A 24,585-nucleotide genomic window follows, 5' to 3' on the forward strand; every position below is an offset into this window, starting at 1 on the left:
CAATTAATACTAGTACTTACTTTTTCTATTCTGTTTCTCTAGGTTTTTTTTTTTTTTAAACACCCTTTTATGTGCACTTTGCTAGAATACCTGGGACTTGACACAGCACAACTGAGAACATGTGACACATGAGACACAGCACATGTAAGTTTACATACTGTTGCCCTCTTGTCGATTTGATAGCTTCTATTCTCATTTGTAAGTCACTTTGGATAAAAGTGTCTGTTAAATTATTAAATGTAAATGTTTTGGTTTTGACTGTCTGCCTGATTTCCCTGTTTGTGTTTTTCTGCCCTGTTGTCTTGTTGGATTATCTGCCTTGTGTTTTGATATATTGCATGTTTTGTGGATTCTGATTCTGGGTTGCCCAAATAAATCTGCATTTGGATCTTCAACCCAAGTCTCTAAGCTGTTTGTAACACTTATGTTTTGATTGTGATGTGACTAGCAAAATCTGGCAGTAAGTTCTGAAAGATAATTTTATCCCATATCTGCAAGACAGACTTTTCAGGATAGGAGATGAACTCCAACACCTTACTGCCAGATTCTGGAAGATAAATTCTTCAAACAGTGGTACAAGAGGATGTGGCGCTGGTCCTTCAAGAGTCACTCTCAATCTCTCTGTCTATATAACCCTATAAAAAAACTTAATGTATTTCTCAACACTTCAGCTTTTGATTTTTATTAAGTGGGGGTCATTTTTTAGGATTCTTCACCTAACCTAAGTCTCTGAGATCCTGACACTTTGCACTTCTGGTGACTCCAGGTAGGTTGCAGTTCGGGAAAATGGTGGCGCTGGAGACTAAAGGGTTCCTGATGGTTTCACACTTAATTCTTCACCTTAATTCTTTTGTAGTTAACATGTGTCTTTTCTTCTCTACCTGTTTTTTATCCGACTCTGCTGACCCAGTGAGCATTTCACTGTCCAACGGTCATGACTAAACTTTGAAATTTCAACTATTGCATTAGTATTACATTCTTCTCATGGACATTTAATAATTTTTGACACTTCAGTCTGAGTTAAATCTCTTTTTTGCCTGTAAAAAACAAAAAAAAAACATGCCTAATAATTATGCACACCTGAATATAAGGCATTTTTCATTTCCAGCCTTTATGAACAATTATGTATCACTTATAAATGATTAAATACAAAATTAATAGTAGTTATTAAGATGAATGTGGTTTGGAATTGGTAAAATGTGCTTGGAAAAAAATATGATCAGAAAATCAACTTGCATAATAATTATGCACACAGTGTATACATAAGTACATGACATTAGTTTACCACAAATGCTTGTCAGAATTCAGCAGTACACTTTAACCATATTTTAATAGATAGAAGAAATTATGAAATTGCATACTAGATTTACTTAAGTCCTTACTCAGTGGGTAAAAAAGCACTCTAAAGTTCAGCTAATTGCAATTTATATCAATTTAAACTATAACACATTTTTATTTAATAGTTAATATTATAAAGTAACATTATATTTTAATGGCATTCTGATCAATTTCCTGTAATGCTGCCAGTATGGTAATGGTGGTAATTACCAGAAGAGGGTGTGATTGGGGTGATGGGCGTGGCTATGATGCCATTTGCATTGAGTGCTGCCATCTGCTGCATCTGCACCGCTGCAACTGTTGCCACGGGAGACAAGTAGGCGGACTGTGCCGCCAGAGCCTGCTGCTGAACCAGCTGCGACAGAGAAAGAGGAAAGAGTTAACGCTGCCCAACTTCTACACTTCAACAGCATTTTGCTAATTCTATTATAAACAATTATTAAGAATTCAGATTTTATGTGCTCATCTTGCTACATTAAAATTAAAAATGAATTAAAAATATGGAATCTTAAAAATATTTTGTTAAATTATTTCACTGCTGTGTGTGTGTTTACTCACTGCTTGTGTGTAGGCATTATATGCATTAAAGTTGAGCGTCACTGGACTGAAGATGCCGAGCTGTGAGGCCACCTGCTGCATGCGCCGGAGACCTCGCTCCTTCTCTGTGTCTGCAAACTTCACCACCAGACTGGAGGAGGCGCCCTGTCGACAGACAGACACAGATAACAGCTGACAGGAGAGGAGGAGAGAAAGAGAAGAGAGCGGAGCACACACTCACAGGCAGAGTCCGGCTCCCGTGGAGACTGTTAATGGCAGACTGGGCTTCTGAGTGACTCTGGAACTTCACAAACGCACAACCTGTGAAAACATCATAAACATCAGAATGAGTTTGTGTTTGTTAACACACAGTCTCTCATGCAGGTGTTTGTTAACAGACCTTTGCTGGTGCCATCAGGTCCTCTCAGCACTGTGCACTCATCGATGCTGCCGAACGGTTCAAACATCTCCCTCACATCCTCATCAGACTGCTGCTTTCCCAACATCCCCACAAACAGCTTTCTGTCCTCTGAAAAGAGTGAGAGAGGGAGAAATGCTCATGATCAGTTGTTCAACATCATGTATCTGGCTTTATTTCATTTCCAAGTTTTGGTGAAGTGTATCGGTTTAAGTCAACAAAGCAGTCCCGTCAGCTTCCAGCAGAGGGCAGGATGAGTATATGAACTGAGTATCTGTGTGTGTGTGTGTGTGTGTGGGGGGGGGGGGGGGGGGTCTGCTTTACTGCATTATGAGAAAAAATTCCTTTACTAAATTTTCAAAGCATTGATAGGGTCAGTTTATCACTGTTGAAACATTATTTTAGAAGCTGGCGATGCATATATTTAATTTAGCAGACATTCTAACTCATAGGCCTGTAATCACATTTCACATTCAACATGTACATCTGCTCTACACTCTTCAAAATAAAGCTTCTTTACTGGCATTGATGTTTCCATGAAGAACCTCTAACATCTATGGAATCTTTCCAATGCACAAAATGTTCTTTAAAGTGCAAAAAGGTTCTTTTAGAATTTTAATGTGTTCTTCACACTTAGAAAAATAAATGGTTCTTTTAAGAACTGTTCATTGAAATAGTATTAAGGGAACAAAAATGGTTCTGTGGCATCACTGCAAAAACACCTTTGTGAAACCCTTATTTTTAATAGTGTAGGAAAACTGAAATATATTGTATCAACTAGAATATTAATGACTCATCAGTGCTCTCTGAATGTCATTCAATGTAATACTAATTTCTGTTTCACTAGCAAATAGCAAATCATATTCAAGGCTGTGCAGGGCTGTAAGTAACCCACTACAGACACTGATTGTTCTCCCTAATAATAAAATACGGCCTGATTGCCATATTACTTTACAATAATTTCTAGACATATGGTTAGGGCCTTGTAGCTGTCATAAACAAAAAATCTACTGGGTATTAACAAAGTCCCTTTCAAAGAAAGTCTGTTCAATCAAAGGCCATATTTGCAACGCCTCCGGGCAGCTATTTCGTTCATCCAAGATCAAGTCCTATCTATTTGAATGGGGGAATCCTGAACTGCTCATAAACTGCTTGGTGAACTCACAATTAAATAACATATTTTAAATCAGCAACAAAATCTGACATGAACCATCCCATAAATGTTGTTTCTTTTGCTCAAATAATGTTAAAAAGGTTATTTTTCAGCTTAGATCAGAATGCGCATATGCAGTCCTAAACGCGAGTCTCGGGTTTCTATGGGAACTGGAGCATCTAACAGCAGTTACACTTTAGCAATCAGCAATTGGGTCTTTTACTTAGAAGGCAGGTCATATTCCACCATTTTTGCACATTGCAGTTTCTCCCATTCATAACTAATAGTAGTGAACCGTCTTTCTATATCTATAGTCTTTGGTATTAAATAAATAAGAGATACTGTACATCAACACAGAAAAGAAAATGGGGGGAAATGAATATACCGATAATATCGATGGAAGCTTGTTTCCACCACTAAATAAAAAATCAAAAAGGTAATTGCAACTTTTTTCTCGCAATTGCGAGTTTACATCTCTAAATCTTTCTCACACTTGTGAGATATAAAGTCAGAACTGTGAGATAAAAAGTCACGATCACTTTTTTATTTTTTATTCAGTGGTGGAAACAAGCTTCCATATATATCAGATGTGTGATCATCTACTTTTTAAAATTTTACTTTACTATATTTATCCAGATTATCCAGAATGTTAATATATATATTTAGTAATGTAATCCATTGCATTACACAATTAAGGTAATATAATCAGACTAATTGATTACTTTTAGATTACTTTTCACCTAACTCGTTTATCACATTGAATGAAGATAATCTTGTACCATATTGATATATAAAAAAACAAAGATAAAGAAAATATATTTCAGTCTTTATCAACAGCATGAAGTACATTATTACATTACCAAAATCTAAATAATACACTTACTTAAAAAGGATGAAATATTTTATTTATTATGTGACAACTGACATGAGAGAACCATGAACTATTTTTAAAAATGTATTATTTTTAGTATTAAAGTGACTGACTTGATTATTTGATTATTGACCTAACTTATTAACTTCTCAGTGGGTACTTCAAGTAAATAAATTAGGTCAAAGAGCTTCAGCTTACAAAAAAGTTGTGGAATCCCTGCATTGCATGTAAATATGAAATTATGCAAATTTGTACATTTTATTATTTTTGAAAGACAAAAGCCTTTCAAAGACAGCAATACATGGTTAAATAACTCATTGAGTGATAATTCAAATAATAATTGATGTGCTTGTCAGGAGTTTATTAGATATGCAATGTTGAAACTTGAAATGTTTCTGTAAATCCAGTAATCAATTGCTGTGTCTCAGTTTTCAGTGATAGTCCATCATGCTTCAGCTTCAGATCATCATGACGTTATGCCATGTCTTTTATTTTGATTTTTTTTCTTCTTCCTGTAAGTGACCGTTTCCTGTTTCCTTGTTGTTTTTTTTTTTTTTTTTTTTTTTTTTAACCACCGTTCATGCCGTCTGTTCCTTGCCATAATTGTCGTTTATTTTGAATGTTTTATGCCATTTATTTGAATAAACTGCACTTGGGTACATGCCATAACTCAGTCTGAGTGTAAGATATTGTTTCAGCGGATCGCAATGATGGATACTCTGAAACTAGCTTTCCTACTTATGATTGTTGGTGTTCATTTGGATGGTAGGTCATTTCTGCTCGCGCGAACACACACGCACACACACACACACACACACACAGAGAGAGAGAGAGATCATTAAAACTTTCTCTTGTATGGTTTTTGTTTCAGAAGCTTTTTCCCAGGGTACTAAAACTTATTTTGCGATAGTAAACGCACCGTATACATTCCCTGGTAACGGCAGCAGCTGTGAGAGAGCTGAATGGAGAAAGGAGAGTTCCCCCACAGATGCAACTATTGCTACAAACCAAAACCAGATCTGCCAGATTGAAAAAGGTTTTCGAGAAGAGTTCTCGTGTAAAGAAAACCACCTGCTTCTCAACTCAGCCAAATACACTGACAAGGGGACCTATGAGTTCGTCTGTAATGAGGAAGAAAAAGCACTTAAACTGGATGTTTTATGTAAGTATTCACTCTATCTGATTCCTATAATAGAGTTACTTGAGTCGATGTGTGAGCAGCATCAGCACATGATCAGCGAATGATTTTGATTTAAAATATTCCCTTACAGATCCAGTAAATGAGGATACAGCAGAGATGGACAACATCACCCTCAGATGTTATGCAGCCAGTGCCAGAGATGTGACGTGGCTGCATAATGATGCAAAAGTTTTGCACTATAAGAAAGGTGGAACCATAACCCCTGGCAAAGACTACGAGGGAAGAGTATCGCTGGAGAAGAACTGCCTCACAACCGGTGATCACTCTTTGACCATCACTGGAGTTCGCAAGACAGATGCCGGATTATACCAGTGCTTACTGGATGATGAAACGACTAAGGGATACCCACACACCTATCTGTTACATGTGAAAGGTAAGACTGGGAAAAGCGATTCAAATCTGTTTAACTTGCATCATAGGGTCAAATATTACATGATTTACTTGTCAAATTTGGCATAACAGTTTTGCACCTTATTTGACTCTAAAAAAAGTAATCTGCTCTTTGATTCACACAGAGAAACGCTCCAGTCCACGAGACCAAACAGACTCCAACTGCAATGAAGCACAAACTCTATTTTTTTATAAGAAAACCACCATCATTTTAGGCACTTTGTTGGGCATCCTTACTTTAGTGGTTGTGATATATTTACTGTATTGTCTCACCTCCAAACTACTCAAAGATCGATCCACATCAGCTACAACCACTTATCATGTGGCGAAGAGTGACGATGACACCACAGAAAATGGCAGTGAGTTGTTGTGTAAAATGTCACCCAAAAATGAAAGGCAGTCAATGGACAGTAATCCTGTTCAGGAGAGCAATACCACAGAAAATAAGTCTTCCAACACCAGGCCTTTTTTTAATCTGTCAGAACGAGGCCTGTAAAGATCTAGGCCCGTTTCACAGCGCCTGCTCAAGTAAAACAACAGCACTACTACAACACCAGGCTCATGTGGAGATTTCACAGCATTTCTACTCCAAAATGAACTGCAGCTCATTGAAAGAGTAGAGTGATTTTGTTAGTGGGGCTAATGAACTATTACACATTTGATTGTTGTGAAATGTAATTTACATGAGGAGTGGGACCACATTTAATCCAAATTGTTATGAATCTACATGATCAAGCCCAACATTCAACAATGAGTGTAGTTCACTCCATTCATGGTACTTTACTGTAAAAGATGGTTGATTACTAGATGTATAGTGTATTTTTAACCCCCTAATGTACATGAAATTAACATGCTACTTATTTGCTCCTTACATCTTTTAGTCTTGTGTATATTGGCATTTTGATAATCTAGTTTATTGTGGTGCCATAATTATATTTTGTCTTTGGTGAAAAAAAGAACACTTTCAAATAATAATAAATCATATATTTATTTCCCTTTCACCTGTAAAAACTAAAAACTAGCCTTTTTAATTTTAATGGGCTATATGCACGGTTACTTCCTGCACACTTGTAAGAACTCACATTTTATTCAATTAATCTAACTAAAGTGCACAATAAATATTTAATTTTTGAAGCTTTTTTCACATAAAAGTGTGAAAACTTATGGTCGAATTGAATTTAGCCGAGGAGGAACAATGAAGTATGTCTTTAGGCTATTTATTTATTTATCATGCTGAATAACTAAATTAATGCTATGCCTGACTATTTAAGTGACTATATTCTGATTATAAACTAAGGAAGTTTTCGAGCTGGCTTATATTAATGTAGAAGTTCTGAAGGATAGTCAATTTATTGTGTGTCTTGGCAGGAAGACAATCTTTGTAATGTTTACCATTCATTAACTCTGTTAACACAGTATTGCTTTCTTGACTCTTGTAAACACCTGTTTACTGTGGCCTTTGCTATTCCATATTTTCTGTTCTTTTAACTATATGTAAAAAGCATTATTTCAGATGTTTACTGTATTTTTCCATTTAATATATACATCTTTATTTTTGTTCAGTGTGTTACTTTTGCAACCAGTATATAAGTATGCAAAGTAATAAAATATGAAAATGAAATACAAATGAAATACATTTTATATTGAGCAAATGAATGGTTTTGTACACACACACACACACACACACACACACACACACAGGCTTCCATGTTTTATGGGGACTTCCCATAGATGTAATAATTTTTATACTGTACAAACTGTATATTCTATCCCCTAAACCTAGCCATCACAGAAAACTCATTTAATATGATTTATAAACTGTTTACCTCATGGGGACCAAAAAATGTCCCCATAAGGTCAAAATTTACTGATATGTCTATTGTGGGGACATTTGGTATACCAGGTACACATACACCTTGTCAGGTTTAGCTCACTTCTGGAGTAAGTAAGTACAAACACAGACATGCGTGTCAAATTTACACACAAACTGTTTTTAACATTGATAATAATAAAATCAGCATATTAGCATATTATTATGATTTTGGGAGGATCATGTGACACTGAAGATTGGAAGAATGACACTGAAAATTCAGCCTTGATCACTGGAATAAATTATAAAAATACATTTTAATAAGTTAACAGAAAAAAGGTATTTTAAACTGTGATAATATTTCACAATATTACTGCATTTCAATCAAGAAAATGCAGCCTTGGTAATTATAAGAACATTTTTCTAAATAATTAAAAAAAGGAAATGATAAAATATCTTACCAACCCCAGACTTTTAAACATTATTCTGTATATCAAATAAGCCAAATAAAAATGTGAATAACAGATGATTTACCTCCTTTCCCCTCACTGTCTGCAGGCTTCACTTGAATGGGCCGATTCATCTGAAAAACAAAAACAATCATATGTTGATTCGATAAAATTCAAATTACACAATATACATACTCTATACATTCAACATACCTGACAATTCTACCAATGGATTAAGATTTCCCATTCACAGTGTTTTATAGCAGTGTTTTGCTCAAAAAATGGCTTTGCCTTAGTGAATTTCTGTATAGACACAAACCTTGATGTTGTGGCTACAATTAAGTAATAAGACAGGCCACCTGCAGACTCACAAAGTAATTTGTCTTCATCTACTGACGTATCAATGCACCTTGCCAAAAGAGTCACAGACTGACAGTCTGTCTGGAACAAACACAGACAACTGCAGTGATACAAACAATAACAAGTTGCAGTGCTTTTGGTCTGCTAATTCAGCTCTTTTGGAATGCTGCTCAACCAATCAGATTCCGGGAACGGAACATACTGTTCCACACAAAAGGTCATTGAACATTTCCACCATTATTGTCAGTTACAGTTTACTTACATATTGACCCTATTGCGGGGCATGTAGTCACACTACACTATATAGGGTAGATCACAATGCACCAACCCCCCCCCCCCCCCCCCCACCACACACAATTGCTGGAGAAGAACATAATTCTATTCACCTTATTCCTACGCCCCATGACACTTTCTGTATTATAGGTGTAACAACCGTTAAATAATCAGTGAAAGTCTCGCTCTGTGAATGCAATAATACGTTTTTTTTTTTTTTTTTTTTTTAACTGGGTACAATGAGATGACATTATTCGACTCACCCTTCAACCATCAAACATTAAAAGGACATTTAAAAGTGTAAAAAACATCAACAAGGTACTTTCAACAGACCATGAATAACCTCAAAAGTGTGATTTTTTCCACAGCGATAACGGACGGTTAAATATCATTATAGTAATATATCTGTATTATACATTGCCTTAATCAAACTTCAGCATTGCATGATACTATTTCAAAGTGACTTCCATCAATTTGACAGATAATAAATTGTATTTACCTGTGAAAATAAACCTGGAAAGCGACGTGAGTATTTGAGGAGAAAAAACGAGAGATTCTTTGTGAAATCCAATGAATTATTAATGGGATATATCGTAAATTAAATCAGGAGAATAGACCACAAATGTGCAGCATATGTTGTCTTTTTTCATACTATTACAGTGGAATGCAAAGGGAAAAAAGAGAATAATCATGAGGAAAAGAAAGCAGCGATTGATAAGAACTCTTGCCATAGATGTTCCTGTTATAGCACATTATAGCACCAAGCGTTACGTTATTCTCATGATGTCTGAAAATAAAACATGAAGGAAAACTGATGGATAATTCAGTGTAACTGATGGGTAAGCTTTATTTGTAGGCCAACATTATGATTTGAAATGATTCCTTTCAGTCTTTTTGAATGGAAGTTCCACAAACCGGAAGTGCTACCCATAATTCAAAACACAATCAGGAAAAAGATGGATTTGAAAAAAAAAAAAAAAAGTACTATTGCTAAAATACTGTACTATAATCATGACATCAAAACAAGAAGCACATCTGTAACTGTCTTTTCAGGGAAACTTTAACAGTAAAGCAAATGGTATACAATTCACAAAACAGCAAAAATTGAGAAAGGTAAATAAATCTTGTTTGTAACAATTGTCAATGAAATTAGTAAAATTTTAAATACTTGACCTCTGCAGAGTGTGCCCTGTAAACCCATCAATAATGACCCGGACACCTTCAAATCAAATCATACAAGCTGTTTCCACATAGTAACAGCAGTTTATTCAGTGTAAACTGCTCCATTGACTTACATTCATACAGAACAGCCACAATTTACAAGTTTTTAAGATAACCTTGATGACTGCTGCACCATTCCCCCCACCCATACCAGTCTATTTTGGTAACACTGATTTAAGACAACAAAGAACATGCAATCTGTGGCTGGTCACTTTACAGACTTTATGCTGATTTCCATATGCTCTTCAATATGTATATATAATGTAACCTTTTGACCCTGCTGCCCCTGCACTTAAACTAATGTGCACAGGATTGTAGAGAGATCAGCTTTAGAATGATGGCCATCTGATCAGGATTACACAGACACGCTGGATTACACTGAAGAGCATGTGTGTGAAAGAGAATGTGTGAAATCTGCCACTGAGATGTTTGGAATCAGAGTGTTGCTGAGTGTTTTAAAATGCGTTGCCGTGGTGCTGCTAGTGTGTTCTTTGTTGTTTCTTTGGTGTTCTGGGATGTTGCTTAATGGCTCAAGACAAAACCACAAAGATTGATTCCACTAATAAGCCTGGTTTCAGTGAGAAAAAAACAAAACAAAACAGGAAGGCAGAACAGGAAGACATAAAGAACTGCAAAATATAAAAAGAAAGTACCTGTTCGTCTCTTGACATATTCAAAGTGTAAGAAAAAAGTAAGATGAAAGTAAATGTAGCCCTGCAGAGTAGGCCACGCACCCTAAAAATGTATTTAAATTCAACTAAAGTGATTAACAAATGAACCACTGTATTAATCGGTTAACATTGTGTGTGCAAAACTCAGAAACAAGTTTTGTTTGCATTGGTAACAGTGCATAGATTCACTCTATGTGATTTGTCCTGTTCATTTACTATATTGGCAAGTGTTGAGTTGATGATCAGAAACATTGTAATGAATCATTTATAACTGATTTGCACATTAGTCTACTAAAATCTGCTTAAAATACACTGATAACCACCATAATACATAGACATAAAAATACAAAATGTAACTCATATTTGACAACGAATATAAGACTATTATATTAACTCATTAAATAAAAAACGCTCCTTAATGGGAAAGCTCACCCAAAAATAAAAATGATCCCATGATTTACTCACCCTCAAAAAAAGAAGAAGTTATATTACAAAATATCCTGGCTCTTTCAAGCTTTATAATGGGAGTGAATGGGGCTCAAGATTTTGTAGGACAAAAAAACGCATCCATCCATCATAAAAGATAACCACATGGCTCCAGGGGGTTAATAAAGGCCTTCGTGAAGCGATGGGTTTTTGTAAGAAAAATATCCATATTTATAACTTTATAAACTAGAATCACTGGCTTCTGGCAATGGCCGTCTGGCGGAAGAAAGACCTATGATCCGATGCATGACGCGGAAACGCAGAGGATACGGTCACAATTAGAAGTCTAAAATGAGATTTATTAAAGAGAAATGTCAGAGGATTTTGATATAAAAGAAGATGAGCTTGAGTTTGTTGCCCAGCCCTATTTATTTGAACCATGAGAGGCGTCAAAGCTTACGATATTCCTACATCTACGTCAGAGGTCACTCTTCCGGCAGAACTCGACTTGCGTACGGCCGTTGCCAGAAACCAGTTATTATAGTTTATAAAGTTTTATATACTGATATTTTTCTTACAAAAACCCCTCGCTTCGCTTACAAAGCCCTTTATTAACCCACAAGAGCTGGTTATCTTTTGCTACTTATTTGGTATTACTTTATCTTTTATGATGGATGGATGTGTTGTTTTGGGCTTCAAAATCTCAAGCCCCATTCGAGCTTGGAAGAGCCAGGATAAATTTAAATATAGCTCTGATTGTGTTTGTCTGAAAGAAGATAGTCATGTACACCTAGGACAGCTTGATTGTGAGTAAATAATGGGCTAATTTTTATTTTTTGGTGAACTATCCCTTTAAATATGATGGGAAGCTCTGGGAACGTAATTTTACAGCTTTTTCCACTTTTTTTAATACCATTTTTACTGTATGCAGTAAAACTGTATGCATTGTCTTATGAATACAATATAGATTTTCACCTCAAATTATTATAATTCATACTATTTACATTTTTAAGATGAATTTACTGTTCTCATAAACCTAATATAATTTTATATATAATATATGCCAAGGTAACTTACAGTTAACTGGTTTAATAAGTAGCATTCTACATTCTTTTCTGTTGAAATTACAATCCGTTTTAACAGTGTAGGAGTGAAAGAGAGAGAGAGAGAGAGAGAGAGAGAGAAGACATGCTCTAGTTTCCTGGAGAGTCTCGAAGCCCATTTGTAGAATGTCACGAGCGCAGTGATGTGCTTAGTCATGGAGAGAGATAGTGATACTACTGAGAATACAAGAATAGGGGGGAGGACTGTGCAACTGTGAAGGACAAATTTCAGATAGACAACATAATGAAGACATGAATGAGAAATAAGGAAGAGAGAGAAAAGCACTCTATGAGAAGTGAGAAAGAAATACATATATAATCTATAGAGTCTTTAAAAATGTTAGTTAGCTACCACCTTTTAGTTGCCAGACCAAGGTCCACTTGCACCAGCATTACAACAAATACTAGATGTTGCATAAATTGCCACTATGTTACAACTTAGACACTACTAATTATTAGTGCACTGCACCTCTAAACATACACAAAACCCCATGCATAAACTAAACATTTACATTTGCATGGTTGACTTCAGTCCTTTAGATCAGGGGCCGGCTGCATAAACACAGCCGCTAAGATAAGACTGTGTCTCAAGAACTAGTCTGACGAACTAACTAGTTATGGCTAATCAGTCTTTCTTTTCAGATTTAAATTACACCGATCTACCTTTTTCATGTCTTGAAGAAAAAAATTAGATGACCGCATTACAGTTCCATATCACTTCACCAAATGATTTCATTTCATAAGGTCCTTATAGCTTACAACTGCAAAAGAAAACAAAACCCACAATGACACCGACCAAGCAAATAAATATAGCAAACAATAGGGTAAAAACAAATTATTGTCATGTTTTTTGCCCCAAAATATGTTTCATTACATCCTGAAAGGTCATACTCTTTTTCTCCCGCTCTCAGTCAAACACACACACATACTGTACGGACACACACTCGCACAGAAACGTGTTGTCAGCGCTGCTCTGATGAATGAATCAGTAAAATAGTTTAGCAACTTAAAAGCTACATGACATTTCTCACCAGCGAGGTAATAACGGTGCTCCGCTTCGCACTGTGGCCACATTACCACCTCGGGTGTGCATTATTTTCTAAAAATGTATTGATCTGTTGTCAATTATTCCTTACATATCCTGACATTATGATCCTGCTGGTGAAAATAGTGGGCTGATCCAGGGTTATAATGGTTAACTATAAAATAAAACCATAAAAACATTTCCATGTCTTGAAATTAAATAAAAATTAATTGAAATAAAATTTTAAAATTTATTTATTTAAAATGATCCCCTTCACCTGACCCCACCCCTAAACCCTACCCACACTCTGACGTGGGCAAATCAGGTAACACACTTTCAAAAACGCCCCTCTGTTTATGGCCTCGCCCACTGATCATTACTGTCCTGCAGAGACCTGTACTTGCCTTTAAATGCAAACGAACTGCTGCGCTCGGCCTAAGAGGGCGGAGCTTCAAGAGCTGGTTCTCCGTTGTCAGGAGTCAGGACGCACTATAATGTCAGAAACTGCGAATATACACTCTTAGAATAAAAGGTTCTATATAGAACCAAAAAGGTTCTATCAGGCGCTACATATATGGAACCCCTAAAAGGTTCTATATAGAACCCTTTTTTAAGGGTTCAATCAAAACCTTTTAGGGGTTCATTTTTATTGATTTTTAATTTATTTTAATTAAATTTTATGAATAAACCTGCTTATATAGTTACTTTATCACTAGAAAAACTTAAATACCCATAGGCATAACACATCAACATAATATGCAATCATTTAAGACATTTTTATTAGCATTTATAATGACACAAGCAATATAAAACACACTGCAATTCATAGAGCAATAGTTAGAAGAGTTAACATAAATAAATGTTTCTAAAAAAATGAACTAAAAGACTAGCTAGTAGAATTGTTTTTTAATTCATAAGCGTTAAATGATAATTTAACATTCAGATAAGCATTTAAACAATAAAAACAAATGACCCAGCCCCCCACATGTTCCAAATTCACCCAAAATAGTCTCTTTTGTTTATGCTCCGTTTGTGCTGGTTTGTGCCGGTGAAATTTCCGTTTGTGCCGCTTCGGTTTTTAAAATATTAAAAGAATTGGGTATTCATTCTCAGGTCCCTCAGCCCCCCCCCCCCATGCTCCAAATTTGACCAAAATAGTCTCAAACGTTTGTGCTTCATTTGTGCTGGTAAAAGTTTAATTTGTAATGCTTTGTTTTTTTTAGATATGTCTATTAAAATAATATTTATAAAATCTCAGGTCAATCAGCCCCCCACATGCTCCAAATTCACCACAAACAGTCGCAATCGTTTGTGCCGATAAAAGTTTCATTTGTGCTGCCTCGCTTTATAAATATTAGACATTGATTGCATTTAAATGAATGACACTGAACGGCTGCAAATGCAAATCGCATAAGAGCATAGTATAGTGACTATTATGCTATATACCAAAGCATAGACATTTAACAGAAATAGTAGGAGCAATGTGATTTTAAATTAATTCTGTTTGCTTTTCTTCTTTTCAGTGACAAGCGCGTGTCAGAAATGGAAAGTTGTTGCATCAAAATGAAAGTAAACAGACAAAAAAGAATTAAACATATTAAAAATGAGCTTTATTCATTTCAATGCAATCAATGTCTAATATTTATAAAGCGAGGCAGCACAAATTAAACTTTTATCGGCACAAACGATTGCGACTGTTTGTGGTGAATTTGGAGCATGTGGGGGGCTGAGAGACCTCAGAATGAATTGCCAATTCTTTAAATATTTTAAAAACCGAAGCAGCACAAACGAAAATTTCACCAGCACAAACGAAGCACAAACAAACAAGACTATCTAGGGTGAATTTGAAGCATAGCCTATGTGGGGTGGGGGGCTGAGTGACCTGAGATTTTATAAATATTATTTTAACAGGCATATCTAAAAAAAAAAAAAAAAAACCCGAAGCAACAAAAACTAAACTTTTACCAGCACAAACGGAGCACTAACAAAAGAGACTATTTTGGGCGAATTTGGGGCATGTGGGGGGCTGAGTTACATCATCATCCTATAGTTCAAAGTCTAATATTTTAAAATCGAAAGCAGCACACACAAAACTTTTAATGGCACAAACAAGCACAAACGAAGCACAAATGATTGAGACTATTTTGGGTGGATTTGGAGCATGTGGGGGGGCTGAGTGACCTGAGAATGACCTATAAAAGTTATTTTAATATATTAAAAACCGAAGCAGCACAAATGAAAATTTCACCAGCACAAACTGAGCTCAAACGCCTGAGACTATTTTGCAGACGTTTTGCGTTGGGTGGAGGGCCAACTTCACGCAGGTTAAATACCGTACTGAGAAGGGTTAAATAGTGCTGAATGAAAGAAACTGGCTTTTGGATGCTCCATATTGAACAAAAAGTAGACAGCCAACAGATACTTTTGACATCTCTGTTTTCAATCAGAATCAGTCAATCCATTTTGATGCAGACTCTCTTTGCGTTCAGGGGGCTTGACATCCTAAGATGGAGATGCAAGTCAGAAAAACATTAATTAGACTTATGGAGAGTACAGTACAACAGAAAACAGAAAGGAATCTCTCACAATTACATCTTAAAACTTACGTGAATCATAGAGGAGTGTGTTATTTTCATCTTATTGAAGTAATGCTGCACTCCAGAGTCCATCCCTGCAGTGAGAGTGCAAACAGAAATATTAATTTATTATTATTCATTGTTGCATTAAACATGGAAAATAGAAAAACAAATATAAGCCACTTCAGATTAGCATATTTATAAGTTTCCCAAAGTTGGTACTGTGAGTACGTTTTTGTGTAATTGGCATAATGCATCTTAAAGAACCAAATACAGTGTTTAGCATAAATTAGGCCTTCAATTAATTCAGAAAAAAGTGTGCTATAACTGCAAACACCAAATACTCACAGCTATATCCACAGAAAAAGCATCTTCATCACCTCCTCTCTTTGTTCTTCGGGGTTTCTCTTGCGGTCTGGCTGTGATCACGTGATTTGACTGCTCCTGAAACATCGTTTTATGTGTTTTCTAGGTCCAATACAATGTACAGTACAAAGAAAAGTGTATTAGGATATAACATGAACTCTCGCCACCATTATTGATCAGTCCACAACCGTTTTAACAGAGATTTTAGGAATTCATGTAAGAAATGAGAAATGACAAACCTCCTGGCGGAGAATAGCGCAGGCCCGGCCGGACAGCACCGTAAACCACATTTCTTCTTTTTGCTTCTTGAAAAAAACATGTAAGGAGTATAAATATATCAAGGATTTAGGCAAATGTAATTAGAATAACGTAAGAGATATTAATTTTCTCACTTACCAATTTAATCGTCGTCCTCTCGAGTGCTGAGCTCAAACGGACATCCTTAACGGTTGAAGTTTAAAATGCTGCGTTCACGCGCATTCTAATTACTCGCGCACGATGGGCGCGGCTGAAATCCAACACTGCGCGTGCAGACAGTTCAGAACTGATCAGCACATACACATGCAAGTTATTTGCTGTTTATGTCGAAGATCGTTTAATGGATCTTTTTGGAGGGTTGGGTTATAAGAATTGACTTTCAGAATCTAAGTAATTCCTACAGGATTTTCTTTTACCAGCAGATGGCAGAATTCTGCCCCTAGCGCCTAGATCCAGAAACAACGTAGGGTATATTTAATTTAGATTTTTTTTTCATTACAGGATAATGCGGCAATTATTTTTTCTAATAAACCTATTAAACTTGAAAATGTAGGCTATATAAGTTTGTTTTCTTCAGAATTAAAGGTGTGCCTAAGTAAAATTGAAGTAAAAACACAAATATAATGTTCAATAGTGTAATCATTAAATAAAATGTATATAAAGCACATTTAGCCCAAATAACCCTTTTTGCCAAAAGGGTTCTTTCTCCTTATATAGAACCTTTTAGGCAGAAAGGGTTCTATAAAGTTGGTTAAAGAACCCTAGGGTTCTACATAGAACCCCAAAGAACCTTTTTTTCTAAGAGTGTATGCTGCATGGACATAGAGCAGATATAGTTTAGTTCAATTACAGTTATAACTTATATTGACTTCTTCCACTACATTAGTACAAGCCTGTTGTACTGGACCCCATCCGAATGATGGCCAAAACTTTACAGATGAGTTTTATGACATTTATTATACTTCACACAAAAGATGAAGTGTCTGTTTTCAGTCTAGAAAATCTCTGTAAGAGCTTAATAAAACACAGTGCAAGTGTGCTTTAAAATATTATCCATAAACTCTCTCTCTCTCCCTTGTATTATCATCAACATACACAGCGAAGTAAACACTCATTACAACTAACAGTAAACAAATATATAAAGAGCTTATGCCTTATCGGGTGGTGCTTAATAAACTGGTATTCTATATATCCATAAATCAACTCCGATGAACTGTAATAAAGTGCTCTCACCTTCAATACTGCCGTATCTAGTATCACTCTGGAGACTGTAAGCTGGATCACCAACAGTTTGTACTGATCTACCCTTGAGTAACAACTTTTTAGCTCAACATCTGTTATGTATTGTTCTTTTATATTGACATTCGTTCACAAAGCAGTCCGGTGTGTAATGATTCGCGCAGACATAAACGAATTTCAGTAGAGTTGAGGGAGCATTTTCTTCAAAAACAAAATTAATCCACCTCGTCTTCAGTGGCTCAGATTTTGGGAGTAAATGGAGAGAGCTATGTGGATTAATCCATCCAGCAACAGAACAATTAAAACGCTTGGGAGACATTCTCGTTAGTGCAACAATGGTGGACTGTGTAAACTCACTGTGAACTCACTCAGGGCGGTCCTATGTTAAAACGGCAGTGTCTGTCAACATTCGTGGGTTGGGCCTGTGGCTAAAGTGACGTCACACTGCCAGGGATCTGGAAACGGCTTGTTCTGAGACACTGCTTATGATTTATGAGGATTAAAAAAAAAGCAGTGGTTGGATTTTTATCACTATAGGGTGGTTGTGTACACACACTGCCAACACACATTTATAGCCAAACACCATGCAAAAGTGAAATTTGCATAATAGGTCGCCTTTAATAAAATTATATAGACATATTTAAAGCAAAATGAATAAAAATAACAAAAACATAATAAATTTCCTAAATCTTTAACTAAAATTTAAATGTTAAAATGTTTAAACATAAAACCTAATTCAAAACATTAACAAAAACTATAATAGTATCAATTTACAATTTTGTATCAATGATACTAAAATAACACTGGTCTGATCACTTAGTAAAGCTGCTCTGAACTTTAATACTTTAACGGTTTGATCACATGACTAACACCAACACTTTCCCCTTGCCTTAGAAAGATGGATTGGTGGAGGGGTTACTCTTCGCTGTATGATTGAAATATCCTTGAGGGGGCAAAAAATTATGTACTGAAAAAAGCTTCCAAAATACTAGGTTAAATATTCCTTTGAGTCATATTCCTATTACAGACTTATTAAATAAAGCATATCTACACATACAGGCAGCAGAATCCTCAGGCACGGAAACTGTCAGCACCTCATCATAATCCTGCTAGATGAGGGTTTCATTTAAACACATCTGTAGGGTTTATATTAAGTCTCTCTCACTAACACATAAATAGATTTTTATACACTCTCTCACACCTCCTGTACAGTTTACAAAACACACACAGCAAGATGCACACACTCTGTAAATCTCAACCCCTGCGGTAATTCTGAAAGGATTTTTCATGGATTATGGAGCATTAAATCCAAGGATTATTCAAACAAATTGCATTTTACCCTCCATGCCCAGCCAACATGAAGTCATCGGACCAAACCATCTCACTGTGGGGGAGTTTGTGTGCTTTTCAAAAAAAACAAACAAACAAACAAAAAACACTGTTTAGTATGTTTTTTAAGCCATTTGGTTTAAGAGGACACAGGAAGTGTCCTCATAAGCCGTGTTTATGTTGTAATACCCATGTCATTATACACATTTGTGTCCTCATAAACCACGTATACAAGAAAACACTCACACACACACACACACACACTCACTCATAAGATATTTGCAACACAAACATTTTTCTCCCAAACATTTCCATTCCATATTAGTCACTTATTGCATCATCCATGTTACCTAGCAACCTGCCATCTCCTAGTCAACCGTATCTTAGCAATGATCTCCTCCCTCCCGATGGTTTCTCTACTAGCTTGTGAGTGTGTGTCTGCCTGTCATACAAATATTCCCATCATCTCTACAGGAAGCTGTCCAAACCATTCCTACTGTACAGATTTGCAACACTCGAAAGAGTTAAAATGCCTATTTAGAACAAAACAATAAAAAATTTTTTACTGAATACCATTTCAGTAGTACAGTATATGATATCCTTTGAGGTATGTTGTACTGCAGTTTACTGTATATATCAAGTGTACGGTATAGGTACGAAACTTAACAGCCTCATGATTTGACACTTTATGAGTCTCAGCAAGCAGCACTAATAATTTCCCTCTGATAGCGCATCAAGGCTTCATGACCAGTGTTGGGGAAAGTTGCTTTTAAAAGTAATGCATTACAATATTGACTCCTAAAAAAGTAACTAATTGTGTTAGTTATTTTTTATGAAAAATAATTTGTTACAATACTTTTGCGTTACTTTTTCTCACCTGGGCTGGGCTTGCTTGCTTGATTTTGAATAACAACAAAAACAGTTCTATTAAATGTTCAGGCCCTTTCACACTAAAAGTGAAATTAATAAGCCTCAGGCTGAAGGAAATGCATATTTACTCCTGTACAGTAGAGGGCGCAGCTCAAACACACCTTTTAGCTGTGCTGCCATTAAAGAAGAATAGGATACATAAGGAAGTTCAACACTTTTATTTCTAAATCTACTCTAAAGTAATTTTTGCTTATTAGTATAGTTGAATTAAATCATTGAAGGTCAGCAGCAAAGACAATGGTTAATCAAATGAGATTAAATGCATAGTAGTATAGTATAGTAGTATAGTAGTATATTCGTGTAATTTAATATAGATAATTATTACAGGTTTGCATAACATTCTGAGATTGCATTTCACTGTTTTTATTCATTTTGAGGACTACTGATTTTTGTGCAAGTCAGATGAGTAAATGCATGTTCACATTTAGTCTAGATTAGAACTACAATAACCGTGTACACAACTCACACAACACCTCTACACTTTATTTCTCTCCACATGGTGGCAGGAGAGCTGTCAATCAATAAATGTGAAAAGTAACTTGCGTTAATTATTTGAAAAAGTAACTTATATTTTGCTGTGAATTGAAAAAGTAACACATTACTAGTTACTTGAAAAAGTAATCTGATTACGTAACTCAAGTTAATTGTAATGCATTACCCCCGACACTGTTCATAACAAGGTTTATGTATTAGAATCACTGCACATTCAGAAACACACACCTAAAAGAGCTGCTGTTGTTCAGATCCTCAGTAACAAAAGCTGACAAAAAGGGATACAGAAAAAGCCCATCAAAGCAGTTGTGTAGCTCCTCTGAAAGAACTTTGCTCTGTGGGTCACACCAGTTTAACCTTGTAGATTGACAGCTGTATCTCTCTCATTAAGACGAAGGTTTATTTCTGATCCCTCGTTTCTCATCCTCCCACAGCTTGGCCCTATTCATCTCTTCATTCTTCTTCATGCCCCAATCCCTTTATCCTTCAGATGATGACCAGAGAAGAGAGAAAAGGAGATTATCAATTAAGAAAAAAAAAAAAAAAAAAAAAAAAAACTCTAAACAAACAACTTTGGATTTTCATGTAGGGTTTCAAATGTATACTTTTAGCAAATGTGTATGTATGTACTACTATTCAAAATGTTGGGGATGTTAAGATTTTTTTTAATGTAAAAGAAGTCTCTTCTGCTCACCAAGGCTGCATTTATTTGATCCAAAATTCAATAAAAACAGTAATATTGTGAAATATTATTATAATTTAAAGGGGACGTATTGTTTTCTCATTGTCTCTGGTGTCCCCAGAATGTGTCTGTGAAGTTTCAGCTCAAAATACCCCACAGATCATTTATTATAGCATGTCAAATTTGCCCATTTGTGTGCGAGCAAAAACACGTCATTTTTGTGTGTCTCTTTAAATGCAAATGAGCTGCTGCTCCCTGCCTGCTTTCCAAAATAGGTTTGAGCTTTAACAGCTTGAGTTTCGGTTGCTCAACAACAACAAAGCTGGAGAATCTCACGCAGCCAAAATGAGGATTGTCAGTAATGGTGTTCAGCCTTACATTGTTCAAACCAGATTCGACACTGATGGAGAGACTCAGGAAGAAGTTACAACTTTTAGAATAAAACTGGATGTTTCTGAATGGTTAGTGGATAATTTTATGTAGAGCTGGTTCAACTCATCGACTAGCATGTCAATCTTTTGTGCAAAACCCGTATGGATACCCACTATACATAGTGTACCTGTTTGCCAATCAGAGCCATACACACCAGGCTAACGTTTATGATTGCTATCAAATGCTGTGAATGGTTTAATGTTTTTCCAAAATATCATTTGGACAGAAACAATCCTTTTTTAGCAATCGAGCTTGCCAGGGTCAACTTGTAAGCTAACGAGACTCTAAATAGTGTTCTGTGCTCGTCTGTGCAGCCAACGACAGAGCAGTTATCATGCTTTGCTTGAACTTTTGCCATGGCCTTAGAACTGGTTTTCACTTGCAAAAACAAAATGGCATTGCCATGTGTGGAAATGGGCAGATTAAGGGGCAGTAATATTATAATCTGAGAGGCTCGTTTTTTCATATGCTTGCAGAGAAAGGCTTCCCAAAACAAACTTACTGGGTTGGTAGATGCACCGGGGACCCGATTATAGCACTTAGACACGGAAAACGTCAGATTGTCACAATATGTCCCCTTTAAAAGAATTGTTTTCTAAGTGAATATATTTGTCATGGTTATGGACTCTTATTCTGATATTCTTTTTCGTTTCCTTTAGTTCCTGTTTCCCTGAACTGTTTAATTTAGGTTTCTTGCTTACTGATTGTGTCTTCATTTGTTCTTATGGTTTTGTATGATTTGCACCTGTCTCTCATTATGATCGTCTTGTATTTATATTCCCTTTTATGTTCAGTCTCTTGACGGTTCTCGTTTGTAATCAGTTTGTGGTAGCGTTTCTCCTATGTTCTCCTGAGTGTTTAGAGAATAACAAAACTGTGTTCTTGTATAGTCTTAGTTTTTGTGCGTGCTTACCACTATTGGCCATTTATTTGAAACAGAAATATTTTGTATCAATATAAATGTCTTTAATGTCAATTTAATTTGTCTTTGTTAAATAAAAGTTCATTCTATTAGGTCTTGTCTCTTGTGCAATAAGTGGTTTGGCGAGGCTTGTAGTAGCAGATGGTCTGCACACACTACAGACTCTCAAAAACATGAATGTGGTACTTCTAGCTTCAATTTCTCCTTATTACAAAATGTATATGGGTCAGGGAGCATGATTAAATATGTTCAATTTTTCTTTTTCTTTTTTTTTAAAGAATTAACTACACAAAATTAACAGGCTAAACTGACAGGCTAGTTATCTGTCTTTTATCCCAAGCTCTAGTTTGTACTACTTTACTAGATAACATTATTATTGCTCAATCAGAATTCACTACACAACCCATCCCAAACTCAGTATGCATGCCTCCTGACCTCTAGAAATCCTTTTGGCTTTGCTCTGGACATTAACTGCCAGCAGCTGCTGCCTTTGAATTCATGTCACAGTTTTTGTGTACTGTTACAGCACAGCCTCTGCCCCACCCCCTCGCTACCCACAATCCATTACAGTCCATTATCAGACTGTGTATGTCCCAGCACAGTCACTGTGAGCAGTGATATGAGCCTCCTCATCTCTCCACTCTAAGAGACACCGCCTTAGTCATTTTAGGAAGAAAGTGTCTGCCAAGAATCTAACTAATTTGAGGATTGAATACTGTCTGCAAGTTGTTTTCTATAGGCAGTGTGTGTGTGTGGTTTGGGAATTACCCTACGTTATAGGGGCAAAATGTCCCCACCAAGGTGGAAGAATGAACAGCTTTTACAGTATAAAAATCATTATGTCTATGAAAGTCCCCATAAAACATGAAAACCCAACGTGTGTGTGTTAGTTAGTTTGTGTGTGTGTGTGTGTGTGTGTGTGTATGGTGGAGCATGTTTATGTTTTTATGAAGGCATATATCACTTGCTAATTAGACTTTGGGCGTGTGTGTAGTAGTAAGGACATAAATCACTAACACATTAGTCTAAATGTAATTAGTGGCCATTAAGCATGTGCACGCACACACACACACACACACACACACACACACACACACACACACACACACACACACACACACACACACACACACACACACGTTGGGTTTCCATGTTTTATTGGGTATTTCCATAGACATAATGATTTTTATACTGTACAAACTGTAAATTCTTGTGATGTGTTAGGTTACGTATTTAACCCTGGTTCCCTGAGAAGGGAACTCAACACTGTGTCATGGTTTTGACGCTATGGAAATGTTAATATCAACTAGAGCTGCATGATTAATCGAAAAGAGATTGCAATGTCAATTCAGCCACCCACAAGATCTTATTTCAGTAATGACAACGGTTCGCCTGCCTCTTTTAAACCTTTGACAAAATCATACCAGAACATTCAAATCTGTGTTCGTTGAGCCAAAGAGAGTAGTTTTGAACCACACAGTAGTTTACTGTGTTACAAATGTTCAAATTATCACAGAAGTACTGAGATAAACGTTTAAAGTTAGGATATAAACACTGATGTCTGATGTAGCGATCAAAATAGAGCAAACCACCTTTTGAAACTGATTTGGTGCTTCAAATAATGGTTATTTCAATTACATCTTATTCCACTAGGTGGTGACAAGTGACTGTTAAAAAAAGAATTTGTCACTGAATCATTCATTTAAGAGATTTGTTCAAAAACACTGATTCATATTAATTCAAAACCATTTTTAAAAAATTATTCATTCAAATTAATTAAACAAATTAATTATTTTTTTTCAGCAATTAATATTTTGTCAGAACCTCTAGTAAATTACATGTTATTTTATTTAGTTTTATATTCAGAATTGTGTGAGAATCGTGATCTCTATTTGAAACCAATAAAATTGTCATTTTATCTAGAATCGTGCAGCTCTTATATCAACTACTGCAACAACTAGGCTGTGAATTATGTACAATTATAGTGAGCTAGGCATAACAACTCTGAGGCCAAGCCCAGAATTGAGCATCAACACCACTAGACACATCCTATGTGGTTATACAATGCCCACATTCCCTAAAAAAACAGTGACAACAGGTGCTAGGGTAAAACC

The 24,585-nt window shown here is 35.9% G+C and overlaps 2 protein-coding genes across 4 annotated transcripts in view; one reads left to right on the forward strand and one right to left on the reverse strand.

Moving 5' to 3' along the window:
- celf3b (cugbp, Elav-like family member 3b) overlaps nt 1-24,585 on the reverse strand; it is a 41,894-nt gene that overhangs the window by 8,449 nt on the left and 8,860 nt on the right. For both annotated transcript variants that reach the window (XM_067400454.1, XM_067400446.1), the window contains exons 4-8: nt 8,253-8,301; nt 2,276-2,404; nt 2,117-2,196; nt 1,897-2,040; nt 1,549-1,693 (exon numbers count right to left, since the gene is read on the reverse strand). In XM_067400454.1, coding sequence (XP_067256555.1) covers nt 1,549-1,693; nt 1,897-2,040; nt 2,117-2,196; nt 2,276-2,404; nt 8,253-8,301 — 547 coding nt within the window. The remainder of the gene's footprint in view (nt 1-1,548; nt 1,694-1,896; nt 2,041-2,116; nt 2,197-2,275; nt 2,405-8,252; nt 8,302-24,585) is intronic.
- On the forward strand, nt 4,900-7,529 carry LOC137030261 (uncharacterized). Of its 2 annotated transcripts, none has more exons than XM_067400465.1 (4): nt 4,900-5,082; nt 5,189-5,479; nt 5,589-5,891; nt 6,034-7,529. In XM_067400465.1, exons 1-4 carry the CDS (start codon nt 5,025-5,027, stop codon nt 6,402-6,404), a joined length of 1,023 nt encoding a protein of 340 aa, XP_067256566.1. In that variant the 5' UTR covers nt 4,900-5,024; the 3' UTR covers nt 6,405-7,529. The 2 variants fall into 2 exon arrangements, with proteins under 2 accessions (XP_067256566.1, XP_067256575.1); XM_067400474.1 differs by having other exon boundaries at nt 5,192-5,479.

Source organism: Chanodichthys erythropterus, chromosome 2 (assembly GCF_024489055.1).
Source record: "Chanodichthys erythropterus isolate Z2021 chromosome 2, ASM2448905v1, whole genome shotgun sequence".
Taxonomy (NCBI): domain Eukaryota; kingdom Metazoa; phylum Chordata; class Actinopteri; order Cypriniformes; family Xenocyprididae; genus Chanodichthys; species Chanodichthys erythropterus.

Excerpts from the sequence above, each read along its gene's own strand:
- LOC137030261 (XM_067400465.1), top strand. The coding sequence starts at position 5,025 with ATGATGGATACTCTGAAACTAGCTTTCCTACTTATGATTGTTGGTGTT. Across the intron at positions 5,083-5,188 it reads TGTTGGTGTTCATTTGGATG|AAGCTTTTTCCCAGGGTACT; the intron begins GTAGGTCATTTC and ends TTTTTGTTTCAG. Across the intron at positions 5,892-6,033 it reads CTATCTGTTACATGTGAAAG|AGAAACGCTCCAGTCCACGA; the intron begins GTAAGACTGGGA and ends TGATTCACACAG.